We start from the raw sequence: 24,315 nt of genomic DNA, 5'->3' as shown, positions 1-24,315 counted from the left end.
CTCAAATCTTGAATTTCTTGTTTAACTACTCACTGCTAGCTCTTCAAAGACAAGCTGAAGGACTTTGATGTCCTGAATACGAGAAATCAGGCCAGGTTCCAAAACCACGGTTCATGTGCTGCTGCTGGCCACCTGCAAGTGCTGACCCAGGTTCCACAAAAGGCTGTGGGCACCCAGCAAGGGCTCCTTCTTCTAACATGGTGTAGTAATTAGGAATGGGCCTTTTAACAGCTGTTCTAATTAGCACCTCAATTCCTGAGTACAGCAAGAGGCAAGCTAGTCTGGGAGGCTATTAGACAGTGATCCCATCCTTTTGATGACTCAAATTAATGCATAATTCTAAAGCTAAAAAAAAATTCCAGCAGTTTACTGTAAAAAATGCTTTTGTGCCTCAACTGCTGCACACACTACAGGTATGGCCTTACTTTCTGTGGCCTGGAATACAACTGGCACCTACCACCAGCAAACAAAAGCCCTACCAATGCAGAAAAGTGTTTACTGGCCTCATGAAATCCCTTACATCAGGCCTTAATGGTCCTGGACCTTTTTAAAACATGTTCTTAAATAACAACTTGTAAATTTCTGAACATACAGAACTCCAGCACTCCCAGTATGAATCAATGCATCTGTGCAAGCATACTCAGGCAGCACTTGCAATCCATCATGGAAACTCCAGAACAAGCCACATATTTGGCTCTCATGGAGGCAACACTAGGAAACTATAAACTGGAAAAACAAACATTTACACTATTATGGAAAGAATTTAAATTCCCCAAATTTAACTTTCCTAATGGCTTGTTTAAAATAAACATTTTCTCACATATTTGAAAATTTACTTGCAGGGCACTTTGAGAAGGAATGCTCATTGCTGCTCGTTTCCACATGTCAATGTTTCTTTAACGAAGGAGCAATTTCAAATCCACTCCCCTCTTATCTTGGAGACAGCCTGTGCTGCCCACTGTGACCAGAGCCAGGAGGCAGAGGGGGATGATTGTTTGACATCAAAAGAAGCAGCAGTCAATTTGTAAGCTTCCCAGCTGGAATCACATGCAAACGAAGAGGGAAGACTGCAGCAGTTTGAAAACTGCAATTATTCCAAGGTCTTTTGCTCTACACAAGGAAGTTCATGGACAGTACATACAGAGTACTGTCCAGTTACAAAGTTACTCCACACAGATTCCCTTTTAGAAGAACAGCTTTTAAAGTGCAAAGCTAAGAGGAGCACACCCAATGCAGCAAGGAGTTACCCAGTGCTCCCATCCTCACACAGGCACAGACCAGCGCTGGCAATCTCCCTCCAACAGACAGAAATTGCATCAACTATGACTTTCCATCAGCATTCGCTTTTCCTCTGTTACTGTTAGAGCTGATCTCAGATGACCACAAGAAGCCTCTATTGACGGTTGCTTTTTGGAATGACCTAACCTGAGGCAAACTGAAAACAAGTGCTCTATTAATCCGCACTCAGTATTGGCAACTTCAGCAGGAGCCTGTAGCAGTTGTCTGTCTTTACACTTGCAGTGACTGCCATCATCTCTTTCCAGACTCTAATGCCTTTCCTTTCTGTAGATGTTAGAAGCTATGAATAAGCTTTAAAACCATGTTATAAATTCAAATGCTCCACACCAATTAAGACTGATTCAGTAGAGCCAGAGGAACCGACATGAGCCTGTTTTTTTAAAAAAAAAGTTTGAAGTTTCTCACCAACAACGTATCCATTGGATATCTTGAATTATATTGGAAAAGGCAGTACAACAGCTATCGATTCTGAAGTATTATATTCTTTTGTTTAAATTTAAAACTATGCAAAGCCAGCAGACAGCTATGTGGGTGCTCAGTTGCTCACCAGCATCAACCCACAACACTACTTCTCTGCTTTTTTCATTCTCTGACTACCATGGGGAGGGCCAAACCATGCAGCACTTCATTCAAGACAGTTCTTCAGGTTCTGAAGTTCACATCCCTGCTCACAAGAGACATCAATTTACATTGACATTTCTGTTATTAGCCAATTCTTTTGCAGCTAGTATTTTAATGACAAGATTAGCAGAAGCAAGTGTGCTAACAGTAACACCCCTCGACAAAATTCATCATTTGAGAAAAAAATCTCTTCCTGTTTACAGAAAACAAATACCACATTTGAAGTTACACTGCCAGATCTTACCTAGACCAGGGTAAGGCTATTTCTTATCACCAAAATCACCAGTCAGTACACATACTACCAGGTAAAACGCTGCCTGGGAGCGTTTCTATGACAGCAGCCTCCTTTTGTCTGCAACACTCACAGCTACAAAAGGTCTATTGCTCAAGCTGCATTAATTTAATAAAACACCCATGCTTTGTGTAGTCTTGCTATCAGTACTACTTTAGTTCCCTTTACTCAATTAGAGAAAGGCAGTCTGCCACAAGGTGGACTTCTAATATTTTTCTTAGTTATCTTTTTGACCACCCCCCAAACTAAAGCAGGGGGGAGGGGGAAGGCATAAAGTTTTAACAAGCTCCAAGAATGTGTATTTTGTCTAGGCCTTCACAGCTTAAAAAGCAACTGCTAATTCGTATGAGAACCACAAATTGCCTTCTTGTCACTAGGATTTTACCTTAACTTTACCAGTTTGGAACGAAGCCAGAGACTGCCTCATCTTCTGCCAGCACACCTAGAACTGCTACAAAAATTCTCAGCTGCCCTATATAATCCTTTATCTGCTTAAGATCCAGTCATTTATTTTAAACGGATTACAATAAATCAACTGCATTCTGCCTAAGCAAAAGGCTACAAACAAATACATACTAAACTACCATAAAAGTATTAATTTCAAGACAACCGGTGATACTAATCAATTTTCAGGCAGCAACAAGTTACAGGCAGAAAGCAAAGACCCAGGCAAGAGCAAAAATACTTGGGACATATGGAAAGAAAGAGGAGAATGACTTAGAAAGGCCAACAAGCTACAGGCTAGACAAGCCCAAATTCTAGGAAAAAAAAACCTTTCCCTGGCTCACTGAGGAAATCCTACAAAGCAGGAACATTCTCTGCCTTTGGACATGGAGCACCTTACACTGCTCTAAATTTTAAACGAAGGACAGCAGTATCCCTCCTCCTGGTGAGGGAAGAGGTAGATTGAGGAGGCCATCATCATCTGACATGCACTTACAAAAAGCAAAGCAGGTAACAGATACACCTGGAAAATCCGCCTCTGAAAATAAACCAAGAAAAACCCTATACTGTTAGAAGTCTCTGGACTGCTTTTCCCCAAGTTCAGATTAAAAAAACCCTGTCAGAAGTCTTGTAAGTCTGCCTGACCAGAGCACACAAGCATCATTCTACTTCACTTTCCCTACATTTGTAAAAAGATTTGGGACCCAGTGAAAGACCACCATAATATTTTACACACAAAATGAGACATAAGTCAGAGGCTCACGCAAGCCCTTTGCTCTGATGAAAGAAGCAAAAAATGTCTTTGAGCACAGAAAGAATGGAGCGCCTCTGAAGCATGCTTCAAGGGCTCTGTACGAGGTTGATCCCAGAGGAATGGAAGAATGTACTCTGATACTTCAGTTCACAGCTCAAATCATTTGCGAAGAAACTAATAAGAAATCCAGTCTGATGACATCATTTATTCACACTCATGTTACATTCCAACATTTTTTGCTGAGAGATTCAAGAGCTAGGAATGGAACTAAATTTAAACTACTAGGATGCCAGTTTTCCTCGTCTTCCATAGAAGAGTCACTTCCAGCAAGGCTGCCTTATGTTACCCCTACATGCCCTTCTTTTCCCCACTCCTGCCTCCAACACTCTTTAGTCATTTAAAGGTAGAGCAGTGTAAAAAACATTCAATTTGGGTCACAAACTGAAAACACGAGTCAACTTTTCCTTGGAAATGTCTCTGAAGAGCACACAATACACCTCCATCCTTCTTCAGTCCTAGTAGAGTTGGAAAGTTAAGAACACGACAAAATTTTGAGATGCTGAAGACTATAGCCTCTGAGGTTGCTGCTAAGCATAGTGTGATACTGCTGTCCAGTCTGGAAGGAGCAGCAACAAGCGCAGTGTATCACCCCACTGCTACACCCAATTTATTATCTGATCAGAACCAAAAGCAAGACCTGGGGGGAGGGGAGGAAACAACCAATTTAGTCCACCGAATTGCTTATGGCTGATTTGTATGTACTAAATCAGATACAGAAACCCCTGTATCATTTATCAAATTAAATCCAACCCAGCATATCATACTACATTGATACAGTGACCTTGTGGTGGAGGCCTATCTGGCAGGCTTGAGTACATACTTTTTTTATAAACTATGCTGTGTTCAGCAGGGGTCAAATACCTGTCACCTACCACTTAAGGCTTTTTTAAGTTGTTATCACCTCACTCTTGTCTGGACAAGATTTAGTCTAATACCTTTACAGAAGAGCCAGCATGGTGAACTTCCCACTAAGATACACCACAGCATACCTGGTACACACACTTTCAGCATCTTTGAAACTAGGTTAGTTGGTCAGAGTAGTGCAAAGCATTTAGTGCTTAGAAGAAGTTTCCTACGTAACTCACTGCCACAACAGCTGGTACCATTTCTATAGCATGCAGATGATTTTAGAGTTCCTAAAAGACACTGGGAACTTCAGTATTACATTAAAACGATTGGTCACACAACATGACTTGAGATTTTGCAACATGCATTCCAAGCCCAAGCACACAGCAGCTTGAGAGCGAAGCCGGATCCTCAACCCACTCATCTCATCAGCCCCTCCCTTTCTTTCTCAGTCTTTGCTACTATGGAGACACCCTGTGAAACAAACCTGCCCTTTGAGCAAATAAAAGGTGTGGCCGTTTTAAATAGCCCAAAATTCCTAAACTCCAAGTACTGCTGTAATGCAGTCATTCTGGCTTTGTAGGGCAGCACACACCCAAGCTTTATGACACACTGTTCCCAAGTTGAAACTTAACTAGTAGTCAACCTTGAGCTTTTAAAGTCATTGCAGTGGAGCAGACAGATCCTTGGTAAAGCTTAATACAAATACTAACAGAAAAGAAATACTGCTGGATGAGTCACTTTGGGAAAAATGGAACCTGCAAAAAAAAAGAACATTTTGTGCCTAAATCTGTGAAAGGCCGAACTGAACATGCAGGTTTAGAAGGAACTCTGCAGTAATTCAATCTCATCTAAATTGCAGTTGTGTAATAACTGCAATCTGCTTTGGCAAACACCGAGCAATCATTACATTGGGATTACCAGAACACACTTGCTGAACTAAGCACAGTATTCAACCAGTTTCCATATGAAGCCTGAAAGACAGCTATACCAGAATCACACAGAATTTTAAATTAAATAATGCCTACTCTTCTTACTAGTGTGAGATGGCCACAGATGTGGCACCAGTACATCTGCATTTTCTCATTTGACAATACTTGGAACAGCTGTCAGTGACTCAGAGGCCAGCGTCTATCCCCACACTTGAGGGATTAAAAAGATAAAGCTGAATAAATTGATGTGGGTTAAATATTTCGCTAATTTTTTTTTAAATCAGAGATTGAGGGCAAAGTAGGCCTGAGGTTAAACTGGAATATTTTCTACAACCTTTTTATTAACTGATCATTTTCTAGAAAGCCTCACACAAATTAATTTTCACCTACAACAGGAGTCACAGCTCATTTCCTTTCCAACTGTAAGTAATTTGAGCTGGCTTCCACAAAAAAATTGGTTTAGATGCGATAGAGAAACTGCTTTAAACAGATCTAATAGCTGATAAGCCTGTAGTAACAATCTTGCTTAGCACCTCTGCTTCAGCCAATAGCTAAAATTCCCATTGAACTTAATACAGATGCAAACTGTTTTCATAATCCAACCAGAGGGCTTACCAAATGTCCTGCAAAGGACAGTTATCTACAAGTTGAAGATACAGGTGCGTAAAACCTGCATGCAAGGCTAACACAGATTAGATCAAGCTATTTACCACATCCAGCTGACACAATGCTTGCCAAAAGGCACTACCATCCATGTACCTTGCTACCAACATGTGGCTTACACGTGTGATCATGCCTGTTAGTGGCCACAAGAGCCAGCTTGTTGCAGCCTCTAACTAAAGCCATAGGAGGGGACTGGAATTTCCTCACAACATTCTTGGCCCACTGCCTGAAGCCATAATTACTGTTCCCATGGCAAAGATCCTGGCTTGATCACAAATCACTTCTATGCAGTCAGCCGGTATCACACTCTAGCAAACCCTGTTTTAAAAATTAACTTCTCAAATGCCACAGATTTTTTTTTTGTTTCTGGAAGCATCAACTTCCAAAAACAGCTCAACTTAACAAGCTACAAGATTATTTGGCACCTAAACTATTCTGAGACTTTTCAATCACTGAAATGCAATTTCACTTAAAGAACAATGACATATAGCTCATACTCTTTCTAGTAAGTCAGTCCTGGTCAGAGACCAGAGCCTAAAACAGTAGCAATATCTAGGAAAATTAAAGAAAGGGAAAGGAGATACAGAGAGTGATCTTGATTAAATTACTTAGAAGAAGCAACTGCAGGGGTCACACCTAGTACCTTGGACTTCAAACACAGTGCCTCCATCTTAAGGCCTACTTCCTTCCCTGTTAGACAGCAATGAAACCATGGGAAGAAATAAGTCTCAAATCATGTGTTTCTAATCTGCAGGACATTCCAGAAGGCTGTGCATCAAGAGCCCCATACCAGAATAACAACGAGCTTCCTAAACAAATTCACACACTTTGAAGAGCCTACAGACTAGTGAAGCCCAGGAATGGCTACTACAATTATCATCCTGATTAAAAACAGGACCATCAGGCAGGACAGTGCTCAAGTAGTAAGCCATGAGAACACGTGGGGACTTCTTCAGTTACAGATCCTAAATATAACTAAGACCTCGGAACAATTAATTGAGGCAGGTGTGTCTACCTTAATAGGTAAATTAAGGATGTGAGAAAATCCTAAAAAAAAAGTGCCAGCCTTTTGAAACAATAAAGTAAATCAAACTTGATACATCCTTTCACACAAAGTCCTTGATTTCAAAGTTACACTTTGCAACCGGGAACACTGGCAATAGGAAGACAACCAAGAGGCCATTGTTAAGTTATCTTTGACAGTTTGATCAGCAGGGTTTTAAGTCCCAGGCACTCTTCCTGCTTGTCTGAAAGTTCTCCAACTTTGGGACATTTCTGTCACCACAGCAGATCATCATAAAGGTCTACTGGTGTCTCAGGAACATAGCACCTAAAGTATGACAGGAGGCAACAGCTTTTGGGGACTGTAATTTTCTAATACCTTAAACTTGGAGCACCACTCTTAACTTCTTTGTACATATATGGCAAGAATGTATGCACCTCAGATTAAAAAGTTTTCCAGCTCAAGAAGTTTTCACATCTAATTTAGAAGCTCAGCCAGGAAGCTCTCTTGGCAAGCAGAGCTTTCTGAATGGACACACAAAGTAGTCCTAGCTCCACCTGAATCTCATTTCTATGAATGTGTTTTTATAAAAGTCAGCAGACTACAGAACTACAGTTCCACAGCATTATTTTAAGTTATCAAGCAATTGTAAAGATCATCTGCTTCTGAAGGTGGGGAATCAGTTAATCCTTGAAGTGATTTCAGTGATATCCCAGGGATCAAACAACTGCTGATGGATAAACAGAGCTCTATCGCTGTAGTTACTTCAGCAAAGGCAACACTGACAGAAACCTTTTGCTGTCCCTTCAAATTACATACTGACAAACCAAAAGGAGGGTAGATTGAAGCGGAAACAACAGACAAAAGCAACAGCAAAATTTCCGAAGAGCCGTAGCCAATGAGGTCTTACACTTACCACAGAGGTTAAGTATTTTTAAGAGGCAATTGATACACGATTTGGTTACACAGCTTTTTGAAACAGAGGTGCCTGTACCCCTCTCTGTGCAAGAGTCCTGCAGTCAGATGATTTTGAGTAGTACAAGCAAGCAGAGTATGGGGAAGCTGTCTGGACATAGCTGACCTGCACACAGCCATGCAGAGGATGCAGGCATACAAGAAGCCTTTGTTTTGTTCCTAGCTGTGCACCAACATGGTTCTGACTTACCTAAGCAAATCCGTGACATGTGTAACATGTTATACCATAACATTCAAGAATGTGATTCTATTACATGATCTGCACTGCTATATTCAATGACTTATTTAAACATAAGCAGATAACATTGCTATGTCAAAAGTAATTTTAAAACTTACCTTTATCAAGATGATTCAGCTTTCCTTTCCTTCTGCCACTCTTAAAATTTTGTTTCAACTTTCTCAAAACCTGCCTTGTCTGACCTGACAAGAAACCTCATTTTGATGCACACTTTTGTCTCACCACTCCCCACCCCACAACCTGCATAACTGTGGTCACAGTTCTACCTTGTGTGCCTGGGTGGGATTTCTCCCAGTCCTCATTCTAGAGGTCTGACCATACTATGCTACAGACTGAAGTCACCCCACAGATGGGAGTGATGATGCATGCAATACCACATCCTGAAGCTTTTCAAGATTCACCGAGAGGACTACAATTATAGTTTCAGAAATTTCCTGGTCAAGTTTAGTTACATAAAACCACTTCTTAAAGCTGCAAGAACCTAAAGCTGAAAATTACACATTGTTAAAGCCAACTGAGGGGACTTTTACTTAGATTAATCAGTTTACTAGAAGATGTTGTATCAAATTGCTCTACAGCAGTTGAAGGGTGACTCAGGCTACCTTTTATAAAGGCTCTACATTATTAGCCAGCCTTATTGTCCAGGCACAAGCCCTTCCTCCTCCTCTTCCTCTGATGGCAAACTAAAGTCTTCTGCAGCAGACAACATTCTCAACCACAACCAGACACTACTTATGGCACTACGATTAATTCAAACTTCAGATTCTCATATGAGAAAGAGTTAGAATAACCGTTCCCCTACAGCTATTAAACCGAGCCCCTTCATGCGTTTAATGTTGTCAGAAGCCCTGAAGCACTAACAAGCATGCCTATGCTTAACAGCAGTCACATCTCATTTTGTATTTCCAACACAAAATCCAATTTGTGGTCTAGCAGAAAATTCTCTCTCTGCTTAAGTAGACCTAACAGCTCATGCTACCCAAGCTCAGCTCTACTTCAGATTTGTCCTATCACACACCATCACTTCACCAGCCTATGAAGTTGCCACACCCATCTTTCTCAGTTAATAACTGAAGATGCTAATAACCACACAACCTGGGTCATTAAAAAAAAAGATGTCATACTACCACTTCGGGGGCCAATATTCACACACATACTATCTAATAAAAAGAACTCGGCAGGGCTGAACTTACTGTAATCCTGATCCCAGAGCATTTAGCTACAATGTCCATGAAGTAAAATGAAAAACCTTTAGTACATGAGGGAGTGCCAGTCTATCCTGCACATTCCAGTTTAACATTTCACAGGAATGAGCTTTTATCCTGTGAACACAACAGCCCATTACCACACACAGCAGATAAGGAGGCTCCTGTCAGCACTTTGAGTTTTAGGGCTAAGTCTGCACTTTCAAAACCTGAGACTAGAAGGGTAAAGGTCATATTTACTGTACTTGCAAGAGATAAAAATCAACAGCTAAACACTCAGTTTTCTGTGGCAGAAGGATTTTTGATATATAACTGAACAAGAATTCACATAAACAAAGGAAATTGAGTTCTCAAAAGAAAAAGGACCAATTTCTTCATTGAGAAGCATTGTCTAGCACACAAATAACATGCATGGCTTGACATTTTAGTAAGGGAAAGGGCTGTTTCTAAATGCAATAAAGTTCTGACAGTTGATAATCAATGTCCAAAAGCCAAGAGCTAAACGCTGAGCCATAATAAAAGTTTTAAATGCACATGAAAACTAAATTACCTTCTGGTTAAAACCAATTTACATGGTACCAGAAATAACCCTTTAAAGCTGAAGATCTACATTTGGTGAGGCTAAAACTAGGTCAGATGCTGAGCAGTGTAAAAAGAGAGAAAAAGTGAGAAGTGCCTACCTTTGTACCAACTGTTATATCTTGGACAATGCTGTAGAAAAAAGAAAGAAAAGGATTAAAAAAGTTAGATAGGTTTGCCACAAATATCCAGCATAGTTTACAGTAGTAAGAAAAAAGCAAGTCAAAGTGCACAGTTGTCTTTGCAAGTGAGCCAAGGACAGTTTATACAAAGAAAAATTATTAGATTGTGATGGTGGAGACCCAAGACCCAGCAGTGCTAGAAAACTGCAGCTCTTCGACTTCCTACAGCAAAGTTTGCTCCTTTTGCAAGGGTACCATGGGGGGCTACGACCAAAAAACCCACAGTTAACACAGCCTAGCATTCTCCATGGGAATGCAATGCAATTTGAACACACCGCTGATTAAACCAAGACCAAAAGATCAGAAGTCAACTCCATCACCAATATTCACTTCTACAATTCTTAACAACCTTCTATTCAAAGAAGTAACCTCTGCTAGGCTGTAAAGAGGCTACCTCTAGCAAAATTATCAAGTCAATAGCGAAGACTACTAATGCTACAGCTCCAGTGGTACCCGAAACAGACAGCACACACCACGCTGAGTTTGGGCTGTTTTCTCAGCCAAGCCAAGAGTCGGTGCCAGGCTTACAGCAGCCCTCCAGCCATGCTAACACCACTGGAGCCAGACCAGTGCCAGACTAACAAAGCGCAATTAGAAAGAGCAGGGAAGAGGTCCAGGCAGCTCCCAGATTGGGGTATGCCTGTACACAAGGTTCCTCTATCAATTTTTTTCTACTTAGGAAAACAAATAGTGTTTTTCACTAACACAGATCTGAAGGAAAACACAGTTAAGTGCATATGGTAGAGCTTAAACCTCCTAAAATGAGACTTCCCGATGAACGTGAAAAATAGTGTTAGTTGTACCTCAAGCAGCTTGTGCTAGCTCTTGTCAGCAGTGACCATTACATATCACGACACACACCTACTTTGAGCAACTTTTCACTGATGGAATGCGAATGACTTTGTCTACAGCTTGGCACATGGTACCTGGGTGATCTTCCCGAGTAGTTCAATACCTACTCCTTTTTGTGGGAGTGCTCAAGTCAGTCTACGGATCTGAGTTATAACCTTGCACTGAAGATTTTATCTTTTTGTTATAAACTCCAAACCACTGCAAAGCAGCAATGCAAAACTGCACAGAAATTATAATTTTAAACTGACATATATATACACAGCACTGCCTGTTCTTTCAGACTCCCATCTTTCAAACAGCTGACCATCATTTCAGAAGAGTAAAGGATCCAGAAGTAGCTAACAGACCTGCAGCAACCTTAAGGAAACACGGCAAAGAATCAGAAGGCAGGGCAGGCATTCTTCAGTCAGCTATGAGATCTGAAGTACTCAAGATCAATTCTACGAAGCAATTTAATGCTAGAAAATTTGCATTTACTACTTCCTTCCCTACCCTCCTGCAACAATTCGTAACTTTTCAGGGAATGAAATGCTGCTCAATCTTATTAAGTCACTCATGTTTCACAAATAAGCCGTAACACAAGTATAAGCCAGCTCAGCTCCTCATACTTCCTCTTCAAAACCAACCTGCCATGTCATCATAACCCAGCACTTTACAGCTGGGTTACAGTCTGATCCAATGGCGGCTGCCAGGAAGCCACGCGATAGTTTCTTTTTTTTTTTTTTAACCCAAGTGAACTACTTAAAGAACGCTCTGTATGAGAATGCTGGGCTTCGCAATCCCCTGGTGTCTGGTCACCAACCAAGACAGATGGGTTTTGCTGCACTTTGAAGGCCAGCAGTAATGAACTAATTAAACCCATCTGCACATATCAAGTTTAAGAAACCATAATCATTCTATTAGAATTACTAAATAAAAGCACACATTTCTTCACTTAAAATACATAAACCCAGCAGTTTTCATAACCTTAAAAAAACCCCAACATTATTTCCAGCAAAGCATAAGAACAGGGAATCTCCCAAGTTTCTAAAACTCTCAAACTTACCCCAGAGCCATTTCTCTTACTTCCTGTTCCTCCTGTGGGCCTCACACACAGGAAATGTTTTACATAAAGTAGCCTTAACAGGGGATAGCATTTAAAATTACCCAACAGGAAGGGCCGTTTTATTTGCCAAGAATTATCGATTCCTGGAATACTGCTGTAACCCATTTGATAAAACGAATACAAGAAACAAGCACCAACAGTATTTAAGAATTTTTATTCAAGAAACATGCAACATACTTCCAGTTCACACACACATGCTTAATAAATCATCATCTGAAGCTTCATTCTCTCATCCCATGTCAACCATAAGTAGGGGATTAAAACTTTATAAACAACTCTGAAAGAACAGGCAAAAAGCCTTTCATAAGTTATTTTTTACACGGAATGGGATAGATCCTACGCAGTAAGGGGAAGAATAAAGCGGCACCAGTAAAACCTCTAGGTCATTTTCCAAAGCAGCATTTCCCATATGAACTCCTTGCATATTTTAACAAAGTTATTCAAACATGATCATTTGAAAAGCACAGCTTTAAGTATCATTTTAGGTAGAAGGAGACAGAAGCAGCCTGTAGCCAGGGAGACTGCTCACTGCCAGCTAAGCAGAAATGAAAACTATTTTCAGAAGCAGCTTTCTAAGTTTTAACAGAAGACAGCTTTCACAGGGTAAACAGATCATGCGCCACAATCTCCAAAAGATAACATATAATTAAGACTCATATGATACACTAAAATGTCTACATTCAAATAACAAGTAATTTAACATACACAGTAAATCAGCTTTCCTAGGAGCTAGGGTGAAGACAGCTGATAGATTCTAATGGCAAAAGTCAGTTTCTCTCACATGCTGATGGGTTTTTAATATCATTCAACATGATGAGCAACTTGTTACAAGAAGCAAAGCAACCTCACTGCATCTTCGAGCCTAAAAAATAATTGCAAGGGACAGGATTTTTACGGGATTTTAGGTGAAAACAACGCTGAGACGCCACTTTTTCAGTGTGTAAAAAAACCACCAGACATGTGACTACGCCTAATTCTCACCAGACTAGTGTTCCGAGGCAAGAAGCGAGGAGGCACTAATTTGGGCTTCCCGTACTTAAGGGCTCTGGGAAAACAGACTGCTTACTGGGAGGCCTTCAGAAATACTTTAACTACTGCGCTCTAGAAGAAACAAAAATCAGCTCGCTACAAAAACATGCAATTAAAAAGAAATATGGAGACCTTATTTCTAACCGAGTTGCCTTCGATGAATTATCAGTTTCTACAAGCAAACACCTATGAAGCGAGACATCTGATGAGGTGGTGATTAAAGAAATCAATGCTGCCCGAGATAAAAAGTTGAGCTCCAGAATAATTACACGAGCCAAAGAGTCACGGAGTAAAGTTTTTTTCTCGAAGGAGTTGGAAGCGGACAATGGAAAGAGGGAGCAGAACAGGTCTGCTCTACCTACGGCTCTCAGGTAACACTGCAATGGAAACCTTACTTGCAGCGAGCTCCCGCCGTGCCCGAAAGCGTTACAGCTCTTTGCAAACCGATGCAAAAGTTGCGCTGATCGAAAAAGCTGCTCACAAAAGAAAATCCAGCGAGAACCCCCCCCTCCCCCCGCTTGCGAAAGCGCCAGACAATAGCAGCAAGGCCCCGGCGTGAATCAGCTGCCCGCCCCGGCTGCGCCCCCCCCCGCCAGGTGCGCCGGCTCCCGGTGCCGTCCCCCGCGGGCCGAGCCGCCCCGGCGCCGCGCCGCGCTCCCCCCCCCGCAGCCGCACGCCCACGCGGCGCTCGCAGCCTGCCGGGCCCCTCGCGAGGGAGGGGTTCCCCCCGCCCAGCCCCGGCGGGGACGGGGCGGCCTCCCCCCCGGGCAGGCCCCCCCACCCCGGCACACGGCGGCGGAGCCCCCCCGGTGGGGCGCGTACACGAGGCGGGGGATGGTCCCCACGAGGCGCCGCGCCGGGGCGGCGGCCGCGGAGCAGGGGCCACCCCCGTCCCCGCTTCCCCCCCGCTCCGCGGCGAGGGACTCCGAGGGGGCGGCCCGCGCGGGAGACACCCCCCGCCCGCCCCCTCAGCTCCCGGCCCCGCCGGCGACTGCCGCCTCCCCTTCCCGCCTCGCCCCCGCCGGGCGGCCCGGCCGCACCCTTGGCGCCCCCCCCTCAGGTAACGCCCCAGCCCCCGGCGCGGGTCCCGAACCTCGGCCGCCTTCTCCCCCTCCTCCGCACCCCGGGAAGAGTCCGGCAGCGCCCCCGGCACGGTGCCGCCCGCGCCGAGGCCCGGGCCGGCGGGGACTCACCCGTCCATTGCACACGGAGGAGACCCGTCGGGAACGGAGTGGAGGCGCCGGAATAGCAGGAACGAACCCAACCGCTCCGTGTTATAGACTCACAAAATGGCGGCGCCGCCCGGCCCGCCTCACCCGCGCCAACGCCCCATTGGCTATCAGAGATGTCATCTTGATAGCAGGGGCGGGGATCGCCCGCCTCCGAGGGTTGGCGCCCTGGCGCCTCCCGCGAAGCCTATTGGCTGCAGGCGGGCTGCGGGGCGGTGCAAAGCGCCGGTGCGCGGCGCCATTCGGTAGGCGAGGGGAGGCGGTGGGGAGGAGCCATCTTGAGAGCGGGAAGGATGCCGAAATACCACACGGATCTACCATGTTGAGTGGGGGCAGGGCATGGGATAACCGCGTTAGGCGCCATCTTGAATATGGGCAAGGGCCCCAACGTGCACATTGTGTTGTCACTCGCAGCGCGGGCTGGGCCTGCGGAAGCGGTTCGACCGCCGCCGCCATGTTGGCTATGGGCAGGGAAGCCGCGCACACCCGTCCGTTGCCATCTCGGGTAAGGGAGGGCGGGCTCCTCACCGAAATTAGGTTAGTGATTTAGCACTGGCAGTCTGGGGACTTCTAATGGCGCTAGACATCACCTAGAAGTTTTATTTAAGAGATAGGATAAAGTCTGTTTAATTGCAGTTAATATCTTAAGGATAAAGATTACTCAGTGTGTGAGGGAGAGAGAGAGAACTTGTGAGGTAAGACGTAACACCTACCTGCTCTGCTCAAGCATCAGAATAATATTTTTCCGTGGTTACAGTCCTGACACCGTTGCTGACCAAAACAGCTCTTTTTTCCAGGCAGGTGAACCTCAGTGGTTAATTAAATAAGCTTGTTATACTCTTAATGTTGCCTGTAGGTCTCCTGCGGAGATCATGTAAAATCCACGGATTTCCTGTCTTTGGGGAATTTCAAAAGATTATTTCCTTTTCAAGTGCTGGACCCTCTATAGTAAATTTAACCCTACTACAGTGGACTTAATTGTGTTAGATACTTTCTGTGGCAGTCTTCAAAATGATTGTCAAGATTGTTTTGTATGCCACCAGATGAAGGCCCCTTAAAAAAAAAGGGGAGAACCAGGGGTCTGGCTGTAAACGGTGCTTGTGTGTTTACTTTGTTCCAGCTCAGGAACAGGCCCACCAGGGCCGGGATCCCACTGCAGGCTGAGCAGATCCTGGGATCTTCCTCCAATCCACCTGGACATTGCTGGTTCCTCCACACTAAGATCATTCTATAAAGCAGTTTGCTTCTATAGCTGAAATGCTGCATGTCTCTGTTTAAATATAGGCAGTGTTTGCTCACTGGGAATTCTACTAGCAATTACTCATTTTCTTTGCCTCACTTGTCATAACCCTATCTGTTGACTGCAGCACAAGAATTAATTGTCCCAGACCTCGCTACAAGTCCCTTGTGTAGCATTGAATCAACTATCAAATGTCCAGTCCACATTGATCTTGGCTTCATTAGCTGTAACCCTGTTTTGAGAGTTTCTAGGCAACATAATACTGGCCTTACTGTAGAAAGGCTCCCTGTACCTCACCAGCCCACTCACTTTTGACATTTTTGTGAAAACATTTGTACAATTCTACCCATCTGCCTCTGTTGTCAGTGGTAAACAGTAAAGCACTAATCTAGATCAGTGCCACTGGTGGAAGCTGACCTGAGCTGTAACACAGCCATGTCAGGGGTACGTATCTGAAGGTTCAGAAAAAGATTTTGAAAATACAGTGCAAATTAAATTTGCAGTCTTATCCTTGTGCAGTGTTTCAGCTTAATGTCAGGTAACTGACAGGTACAGACATGTTTTATATTCTCATTTCTTTCTGAAGCATACAGTAGACATACAAATATGGAAAAAAAAAGATAAAACTGAAACTGTCCCTATTATTTTCTCTCAAACACATATTACTGTGTTGGTTCCTACAGCTAGAGATGTCTTTTTTCTCAGAGAGTGGGGCAGTGCTTGGATGTGTGGGTGACCAGGACCAAACATCAACTGCAAGAGCTTCCATAGACCTTCGATCTTACCAGGAGCTGGTAGCTCGAATTTCTGTATCTTTGATTTATTGGGTTCCCTGGCCATTTGGCCTTTGTTCAAGCAGTGAGTGATGTTTAAAATGGAGAAAAAGTATGTGCTTACCTATTGCTACAGGCACTAAAGGCCCCATCTGAAACCAAAGTTATTTTACTAGGTACTGCATATGAAAGGCTCAGCTTTTGCCACAGATAAGAGATTTACAACTTAGATGAGGCAAAGAAGGGGAAAATGATGGGATTATGTGATCTACTTCAGAGCTGCTGAGCTGAGAGCCAGAGAGATAAAGTGATCTGATCAAAGCAGAGCAGGAATTTAACTCCCATCTCCCAAGCCGCAATGCACTTTCTTGAAGTATGCCTGTTTTAAGCTTTATTTCCCATGGAGGTGTTTCACTTCATCTTCCCTTCAGAATAACCTGGTTTATATACTGCATGTAAGAAATCCCTCCATAGTGCAGGATAGTGTGGAGATGGAATCACTCCGATTTTTAAATATGAGATACTTCAGTCTGCTTGTAAAGAAGCATATGCTAAAGAAAGGTGCTGTGAAGGTGACACAGACTTTGGAAAAAAGTCATTAATGCTAGGTGCAGATCACTGGTAAGGACAATATCTGATTTTGTAGTGACTATTGATGTTAGTTTATTTCATGGGCAGATACCCCAAGCTGCTTTTCGGATATCTTTGGAAAAGCAAACACAGGTGGATGCCATCAAAGAATTACTCCTTTTCAAAGACCTCGTCTGTGCAGTTGTGGTCTAGCTTAAAAGACTCTTTCAAGGTTCATGCAAGCTCACTAGATTTTCCATAGTTCTAGGAGAAATGCTGATTATGCAACATTTAATCAGACATTTTCCTGTTAACAGAAATTTTTAGACAGCATTTTTTCAGATACTATTGTAGCAAACTTACTAGTGATACTATTGGGTAATGCACCCTCTTTTTCTGGGCCAAACAGGACTATGTTTTTTAAGAACAAAATAATCCTTTATACAAAAAAAACCCCAACCAACCCAAAACAAAAAAACAACCAACCCAAACCAAAACCAGCAGGGAGAAGGACCTGTCTCTGTGTATCTTTTTGTTTGTTTTGAAAAAGAAACCCACATGAAAATGGCTACGTGAAAAAAAAAAAAAATAGGAGGGAGGAGGGAAAAATAGGAATCGGCTTCTTTTGTACAATCCAGCAAAATGGTCCCACCCTCCCCCGGCTCTGGTTCCTCCTCAGCCAGAAAGGCCTTGGCGGGACACACCCAGGTTTTTCTCTGTTTTAAGCCCTTCCTGCCTATGTTGTCTCTTTGAATTTAATTTACCATGCAGGGAAGAAAAACCCTCTGAAACAAGTAAGACCCTTTTCCTGCCTTTTTTCCTTTGTATTTTTAAAATAGCTCTGAACCCTGGAGTACATTCACAGGACACTTCTCTACGTAAGTAAATTCATTTGCAAACTGGTGCAGTTTTTTTCCCCTTCTTCCTCTTCCACCCAGCATTTCTATCAGTGACTTGAAAACAAGAGCCCTCCTAAAATATGGTCTCTGTTCAGGAACCCAAACTACTCTGCATATCAGATACTGTTTTTAATGACAATTGTTTTCCTGCAAGTTCCCCTCCTCCCCCACTGTTCGCAGTACCCTGTAAGGTCCTAAACCAGGAAACTCTTTCATATATAACTTTGCTACCAGTATAGTCCCAAAGAAACCTGAGGGACAGAGGTTATTCAAATACCTTTGCTTCTTTTTGTTGCTTTTATTTATTTTAAAGCCCTTTCAATCAACATGGCTGTTTTGTTTAAAAGAATATTTGCAGCTTTAGCAACATCTTAGGATGCCAGAACATTCTTTTGTGCATCATTCATGATGCCACATCACAGCTCTGGAAATGGTTAGTCTAGAGCTAGCAGAGAAGGAACAAACTCGCTGCTGCTTTTATCAGTCAAAAAAATATTTAACAAAAAGATGCAGATGGCTCCTGATCAGCCAGTGAGTTCACACATGGCTCAAAACTACTGAGAGCACAGGTATCTTCTTACTCTGCTCATACCTAAGGGAAGGGGAGAGAGGCCAGAAGTATCACAAGTAGAAGTCATAAGCCGCACAGGCAGAAAGCTGGGGTTATTGATCGCTGGAGAGCTGGCTATGTGTTCAGTGCTTGGGAAAAGTTCATTTCTTAACTGCAGACGTGGTTTTACAAGCAGTATACATAGTTAGCAAGGGGAGTATTTTTTCTACTGATCCATAAGAGTCTGGCAGCATAAAGTATTACCAAACAGTGTACCAACTGGTAATTGATAAAAGAAATTGAGTTTAATATACTTTAAGTATTAAATAGAAGCGTTTCTAGCCAGTTTACAAGCTCCCTAAGCTGGATTTTTATGACACCTATGCCACCACAGCAATTTGAAGCCTCCTTTCCAGGGACAAAGTTGAACAGCACTTTGCAAGCAAGTATATCTGCACTTGGAACCTTTATTATTAGTGTTGCCACTGCACGTTCTGATTTCACCTTTTAACAGGACTGCCAAACTATATCTACAGGTATTTTATATATCTACAAACTATATCTACATGCAGTTGTATCAACTTAAAATGTTAAGTATAGTCACAAGAGCTCAGATTTTACATTTCTTTCCCTCTTTCTAATCTGTGACAAAATGAGACTTATCTGTATAGGTTATTCTGTTGTTATCAGTCCATGTTGTTTCAGAACTTCCCTGTCTTCCATGCTCCTGGCTGCCGATGCTTTTGGTTTTGGGTGACTCATTTCCTGTGAAGGATGAACCAGCCATTTCCTGGCTATTGAACACAGGACTTTTTTTTTTTTTTTTCTTCCAGTCTGTGTTGGCGTGGTGTGGATTAATCTATGGTTTGATTATACCCCCTACAATTTACAGCAGAACTGCAACTCTTTGCTTCAGCCTTCTAAGATAAACTTTTGGCATGTGTTGCTTAGGGATCATGGCTTGCCCCTGCTTACCTGGGCCATAGGCTCTGTGATTTTGGGCTGTGGAATTAAAATAATTATAGTGATACAGAATTATCAGTGCCATCCTTCCAGTCATTATAACCCAGTTCTACTCTTAACTCACCCCATTTCAGCTCATAATAAATGGAATGTTTAAAAAGCACCATAGGGCAAAGATACTGATCTTACAACACTTATCTAAGCCCAGAAATTTTGAATTATCTAACAAGTGCTGCCAAGATTACATACTGGCATTTGGGAAATGCAGGTAATACCCATATTGTTTGGGGTTTTTTTGTGTTGACACAGGTTACTAGAAGACTGGGTCAGTTTGTGTGTTGATTCTGGGCCTGTGATTCCAGCTCTTTCCTCCAACCTGTGTTTCCAATTTCCTGAGCCACTAGTTATTCATACTTCACATTATGATTCTAACTGTTGTGGACAGCTTGCTTCAACACCACCACTGAGTTAAGAGATTCTCTGGCCACTGTAATGCCAGCCTGAGGTATCACAACCCTTTTTAGCAGCTTTTTCCTGCTATTTTGTAAATTATTCTTTTAATCTTATTTCCCATCATTTCATTTGAGTATTTAGATTCATTAGCCTGTCATACATCTGTAATGTTTGGGAAGAAAACCCACACAATAGGGATACTGCCTCTTGAGTCTGAATGTAGCACATGTTGTAGGGATGATCACTGAATAATTCATACTCTTAATGATTTATTCATGCCGAAAAGCTGGATACCTCCTCTGTGACTTTCCATTATCTCAAAGAGAATGCAAGTTCCTATTGAGTTCTGCTCATCCTAGGAGTGCCAGCAGCAGCCCCTGTATTGGCCCAGGAAGCAGGGAGTGCGAGGCACATAGGGCAGGTGGGTGTTAGAAACCACTCCTGAATGATATTTCTGAAACATTTCTGCTCAACAACAAATGGGAAACTCCTGCCATTCCAATGCCACGTGTATCACCCTTGACACAGAAACTAGGTGCATTTTTCTTGCAAATTCTTCGGAAAGGAAGGTGGGTGAGCAAGCATGTTGAGCTCTTTTCCACTGGTACGCATGTAAAGTGAGATGCTGCAGTCATGATGCAGGATGTTCTGAGCATGGAAAATGGACAAACAGGCCATGACTCCCATGATTTGATGCCACAGAGCTGATCTTACTCTCCATGAGAAATTTCAGGTTTATTTTCCATTGTAAAGTTACAGATTCTGAGACAATTGATATAAACATAGCAAGATTGTTTCCTACCCTCTCAGGAAACCTTGCAGGAAAGCCTGGACAAATAGCAGCAGTTCAGAGTAATCTCTTTCCTGTCTAATGTGGGCTATCAAAAAATATGCCTTTAGTAAAAGATTGTAAGACCACAATCTGAGTTTCCTGACCTAGGTGAAGATTTTGCAAGACATTCAAATTCCATCTGTCTAGAAAGTATGAAAGATGATTCTGTGTTTCAGCAAAGTCTCCAGAGCCACAGGCAACACTACCTCTAGCTGGCTGGTATGAAATTTCCTAATTGTTTATCCTGTAATCCTGACTTTTTTTGTCCTTGGAATAGGCTCTACATCAGCATAATTAAAAATGTCAAACACGCTTGAGAAACTCTCCAAGTTGCTAAAAATGAATGTGAATTTCCTCCCCACAACCTCGCTTAGTCTTTCCCTTACTCTGGCCTCAGCTTTACAAAGTGGTCTGTTTCCAGCCCTTCAGCATAGTTTGCATTCCACTGCCAAGAATGAACATTTATTTATACAAACAACCATCCCTACAAGCACATCTCCCCATGCTGTCCTAGGGCAGGGAAATAAACATAATTTCTGTTCTGTCCTTTAGCTGCAGTTCTGCATTTCTTTTTTCTATAGTCAGGGGCATTTTTTTGCAATGAAAGATTAGTGCAGTTCAGTTGCTTTACCATGCTACAAACCGAAATGGACTGGAATGCTCTTTCATTTCCTTACAATGATTTTATTTTATTACCCTCTATGATGGTGCCAGTTTCCTGATAAATTACTTTGGGGGGTCGTGATGGCTCAGCAGCAGGTTTTCAGAGAGGTCTCACTCACGCTGGAACCTTGAAGGCTCTGCGTAGCTCACAGAAACAGAAAGCCCTCATCCCTGTTTCTCCCAAAAAAGCATACCAGTAACCTGGTTTTCCCAAGTCTCTGATCGGGTTGCTGTGTTATACTGATACTTCCAGCAGCGCAGCTGACATCGTAAGAGAGCAATGGTAAATGAAACGGCAGCTACCAGGTGAGCAGCACCGCAAGAGACTGCTGTGGAGGAGAGCCTGAAGCTCATGCATTATTTCTAAAGCTTCTCCATCACTCACCTGCCAGGCTGAGGTATTGTTCCCTGAAATGCTAGCTCACCACCTATGTTCTCTGTCCTCAGGTTGCCTCCCATTGCATCTGCCATTTAAATGGATATTATACAGATGCCAGATGACTCCAGACAGGAGAATTTCAGTCTGTGCACAGTTCATTTAAATGAAAAAAAGGGGCCCTAAAAGAGATAGATATACACATGCAGAGCATCTAGAAATTCTCCGTTAGGTGTTAGGTGTGTTTGTCTGCACGCTGCTCGCTCTCTTACTGTAAGCACATTGGATTTTTGCTGGGTGCGAGCCAGCTCCTGTTTCTCAGTTGATATAATTGTTTGTAACTAAGAATAATATTTAGATTGATAATGTTTACAATTACCTTCACCAGTGAATAAGATAAAGTGGTTTTGTTGGGAACTGTCTTACTTGCATTTCTAAAGCAACCTTCTAAGAAACTAAGCATTTAAGTAGTTTCTGAAGGATCCAGGAGAATACTTTAAAAGAAAACAACAGCAAGATGATATTTTAGAATATAGTCCCAATGCTGACTTTTTAGGAAGAAAACACAGGAAGAAAACACAGACAGCTTCTTTAGCTATATTGCCAGGCCAAAGTCAGTGAACTGCTGCAAATGAATGAATTAGGAATTTTTAGTGACTACTTTCCATGAATCATTGCTGAATATTTTATGGCTCTTCCTGCTTTCTTAGTAAGCTCACTGTTGCAAAGTTTGCAAAGATAAGTTTACTTCTATCTCAGTATAAGTTGTCAATCTTTTTCTTCTTTACTGTGATGCACAATGAAGGGCTGATGTCCTTTAAGAACATCCCTGTAACATGCCCAGGTATGTACTCAGGTCTAAATAGATATTGCTATATTCAGGAAGAGGAACAAAATTATAATTAGGCTTTGCACTGATTAGCTCATCCAGAATCATCACAACTAATATATAGCAGGAGAGAAAAACCTCACACTGAGCATGCAGCTGGCAACATACCACTACCTCCTCCTCACTAGGCATCCATTCAGAGCAGGATTTATTCTAATCTTGCAGGTAATAATATGCATGCCTGGAGTATCCTGAATGGATTCTTCACATGGCTTTTTTTTAAGTATTCTTCATAACATTATATCAGCAAGTGTACTGGTAGAAATTTCAGAAACATTTGAAGAGGTGTCCTGTAATCTAAAGGATGTGCGCACACAGAGACATACAGAAGTATGTACGTGTATATAGCACAGTATTGGCCACGTACATTCCTCTGTGTTTGAGTATGCAACTCAAATTAGTGCAGTAATTCCGCTGGAGATAAGGGAGAAACAAGTGACCCCAAAATGGCACAAAGTAGCACAAGGACAGAAATGCAGAGGCGTAGCGACTCTGTTTTGGAATTGGCAAAACTGTGCTCCCTCTCCCCCTTCCCGAATACTTCTTTTTGATGTCATGCATGCAGTTTATAGGCGCTTCAGCAGTGCAGCTGAATTCAAGTCCTTGCTTCCACATTGATTCAAGAACAAATATGTCCAAATACGTCTGAAAAAGTAAGAGGACTGACACACCAAACCTCTGTGCGCCTGCCATGAGGCCCGCATTGTCATACAGGCTAATAAAGACATCATTTTCCCAGGGCTTCAGCTCTATTAAACACAAAGCTCCAAATGATTTCCTACTTGGATCAAAGATGTGTTTGTTCCAGTGCCACTTAAGTTTAAAAGGCAATACTGGGAATGAATGAAATCTCCCCAGCGGCAGCTGCTGAGGTTCAATTGGTTTGTCAGTGCCATAATTATGCAGCGGACGTCTTCTATTTGCTGGCCCATATGTTCCTGAAGGATGTTATGCAATGGAAACAGTGCAGGGAAGCCTTGCTCCCAAAGCTAAGGGGCTTTTGCTTTTGTGAAGATTTGTTTATGTTTTAGATGGTGAAAATGTTAAGAAACCTCACGTTCTGATTTCAGACTTAAAAACAGAGTTGCTCTTACTTGATCAAGCTAGATGGAAGTGTATGAAAAGAAACAGGGGCCTATATCCAGTATCCTAGAACTGACGTTTTAATACAGACACTAACCACTTTTAAATATTATTTATATAGTTACAGCTGGCCTCTGAAAGTGAGTGTTCCCCTCAGCTAACGTAAGGAGCTGTCACTGTCATCAGTGGCAGGGTTTGGTGTGACCCTTGGTGCCAAGAATAAATATGACTCCCCATCCCACCAGCCACTGCCAGGCAGCCCAGCCACCTCATCCCCACAGCACTGCTTGTCTTTGTGGGTTCTGGTCTGGATGCTGTTGAGAAATGTCCACTCATGAAATAGCTGTCTCCTCATCTAGTGGATTGTACAGCAGATTTTCTGTGTAACAGACATGAGCATGTAGTAGGAACTCCACAGAGTATTAAATTAAGCATTAAAAGAACATTAAGACATGAACCTGCAAAATGTGAACTCGGGGAGAACTGAGAGCGCTTGAGATCTCAGTTGCCAAAGGAACAAAAGAAATACAATATCCTCTAGAATGTTTAATATTTAATTTGGTAAGATGCTCAGATGCTAGGGCGGTGAATGCAGAGGGTGATGACAGAGAGCACCACACGAGGGGTGTTTTATGGCAGCCACTGGGCCTTAACAGGTGTGCCAAAACACAGAGGCACAAAAGACTCCTTGTTGGCAGAACTGTCGGTTTTATGCA

The 24,315-nt window shown here is 42.6% G+C and overlaps 1 protein-coding gene across 2 annotated transcripts in view; it reads right to left on the bottom strand.

Moving 5' to 3' along the window:
* Positions 1-14,424, bottom strand: part of PTBP1 (polypyrimidine tract binding protein 1) — a 31,378-nt gene extending 16,954 nt beyond the window's left edge. Inside the window, exons 1-2 of one of the 2 annotated variants that reach the window (XM_056337364.1) lie at positions 14,273-14,424; positions 10,013-10,043 (exon numbers count right to left, since the gene is read on the bottom strand). In XM_056337364.1, coding sequence (XP_056193339.1) covers positions 10,013-10,043; positions 14,273-14,280 — 39 coding nt within the window. In that variant the 5' untranslated portion in view covers positions 14,281-14,424. The remainder of the gene's footprint in view (positions 1-10,012; positions 10,044-14,272) is intronic. The other variant, XM_056337365.1, reaches the window with a different exon arrangement.
* Positions 14,425-24,315: the final 9,891 nt, after the last annotated feature.

This window comes from Falco biarmicus, chromosome 4, assembly GCF_023638135.1.
Source record: "Falco biarmicus isolate bFalBia1 chromosome 4, bFalBia1.pri, whole genome shotgun sequence".
NCBI classification, from domain to species: domain Eukaryota; kingdom Metazoa; phylum Chordata; class Aves; order Falconiformes; family Falconidae; genus Falco; species Falco biarmicus.
Note: the sequence above shows the minus strand (reverse complement) of the source record. Positions and strands in the feature narration are given on the sequence as shown.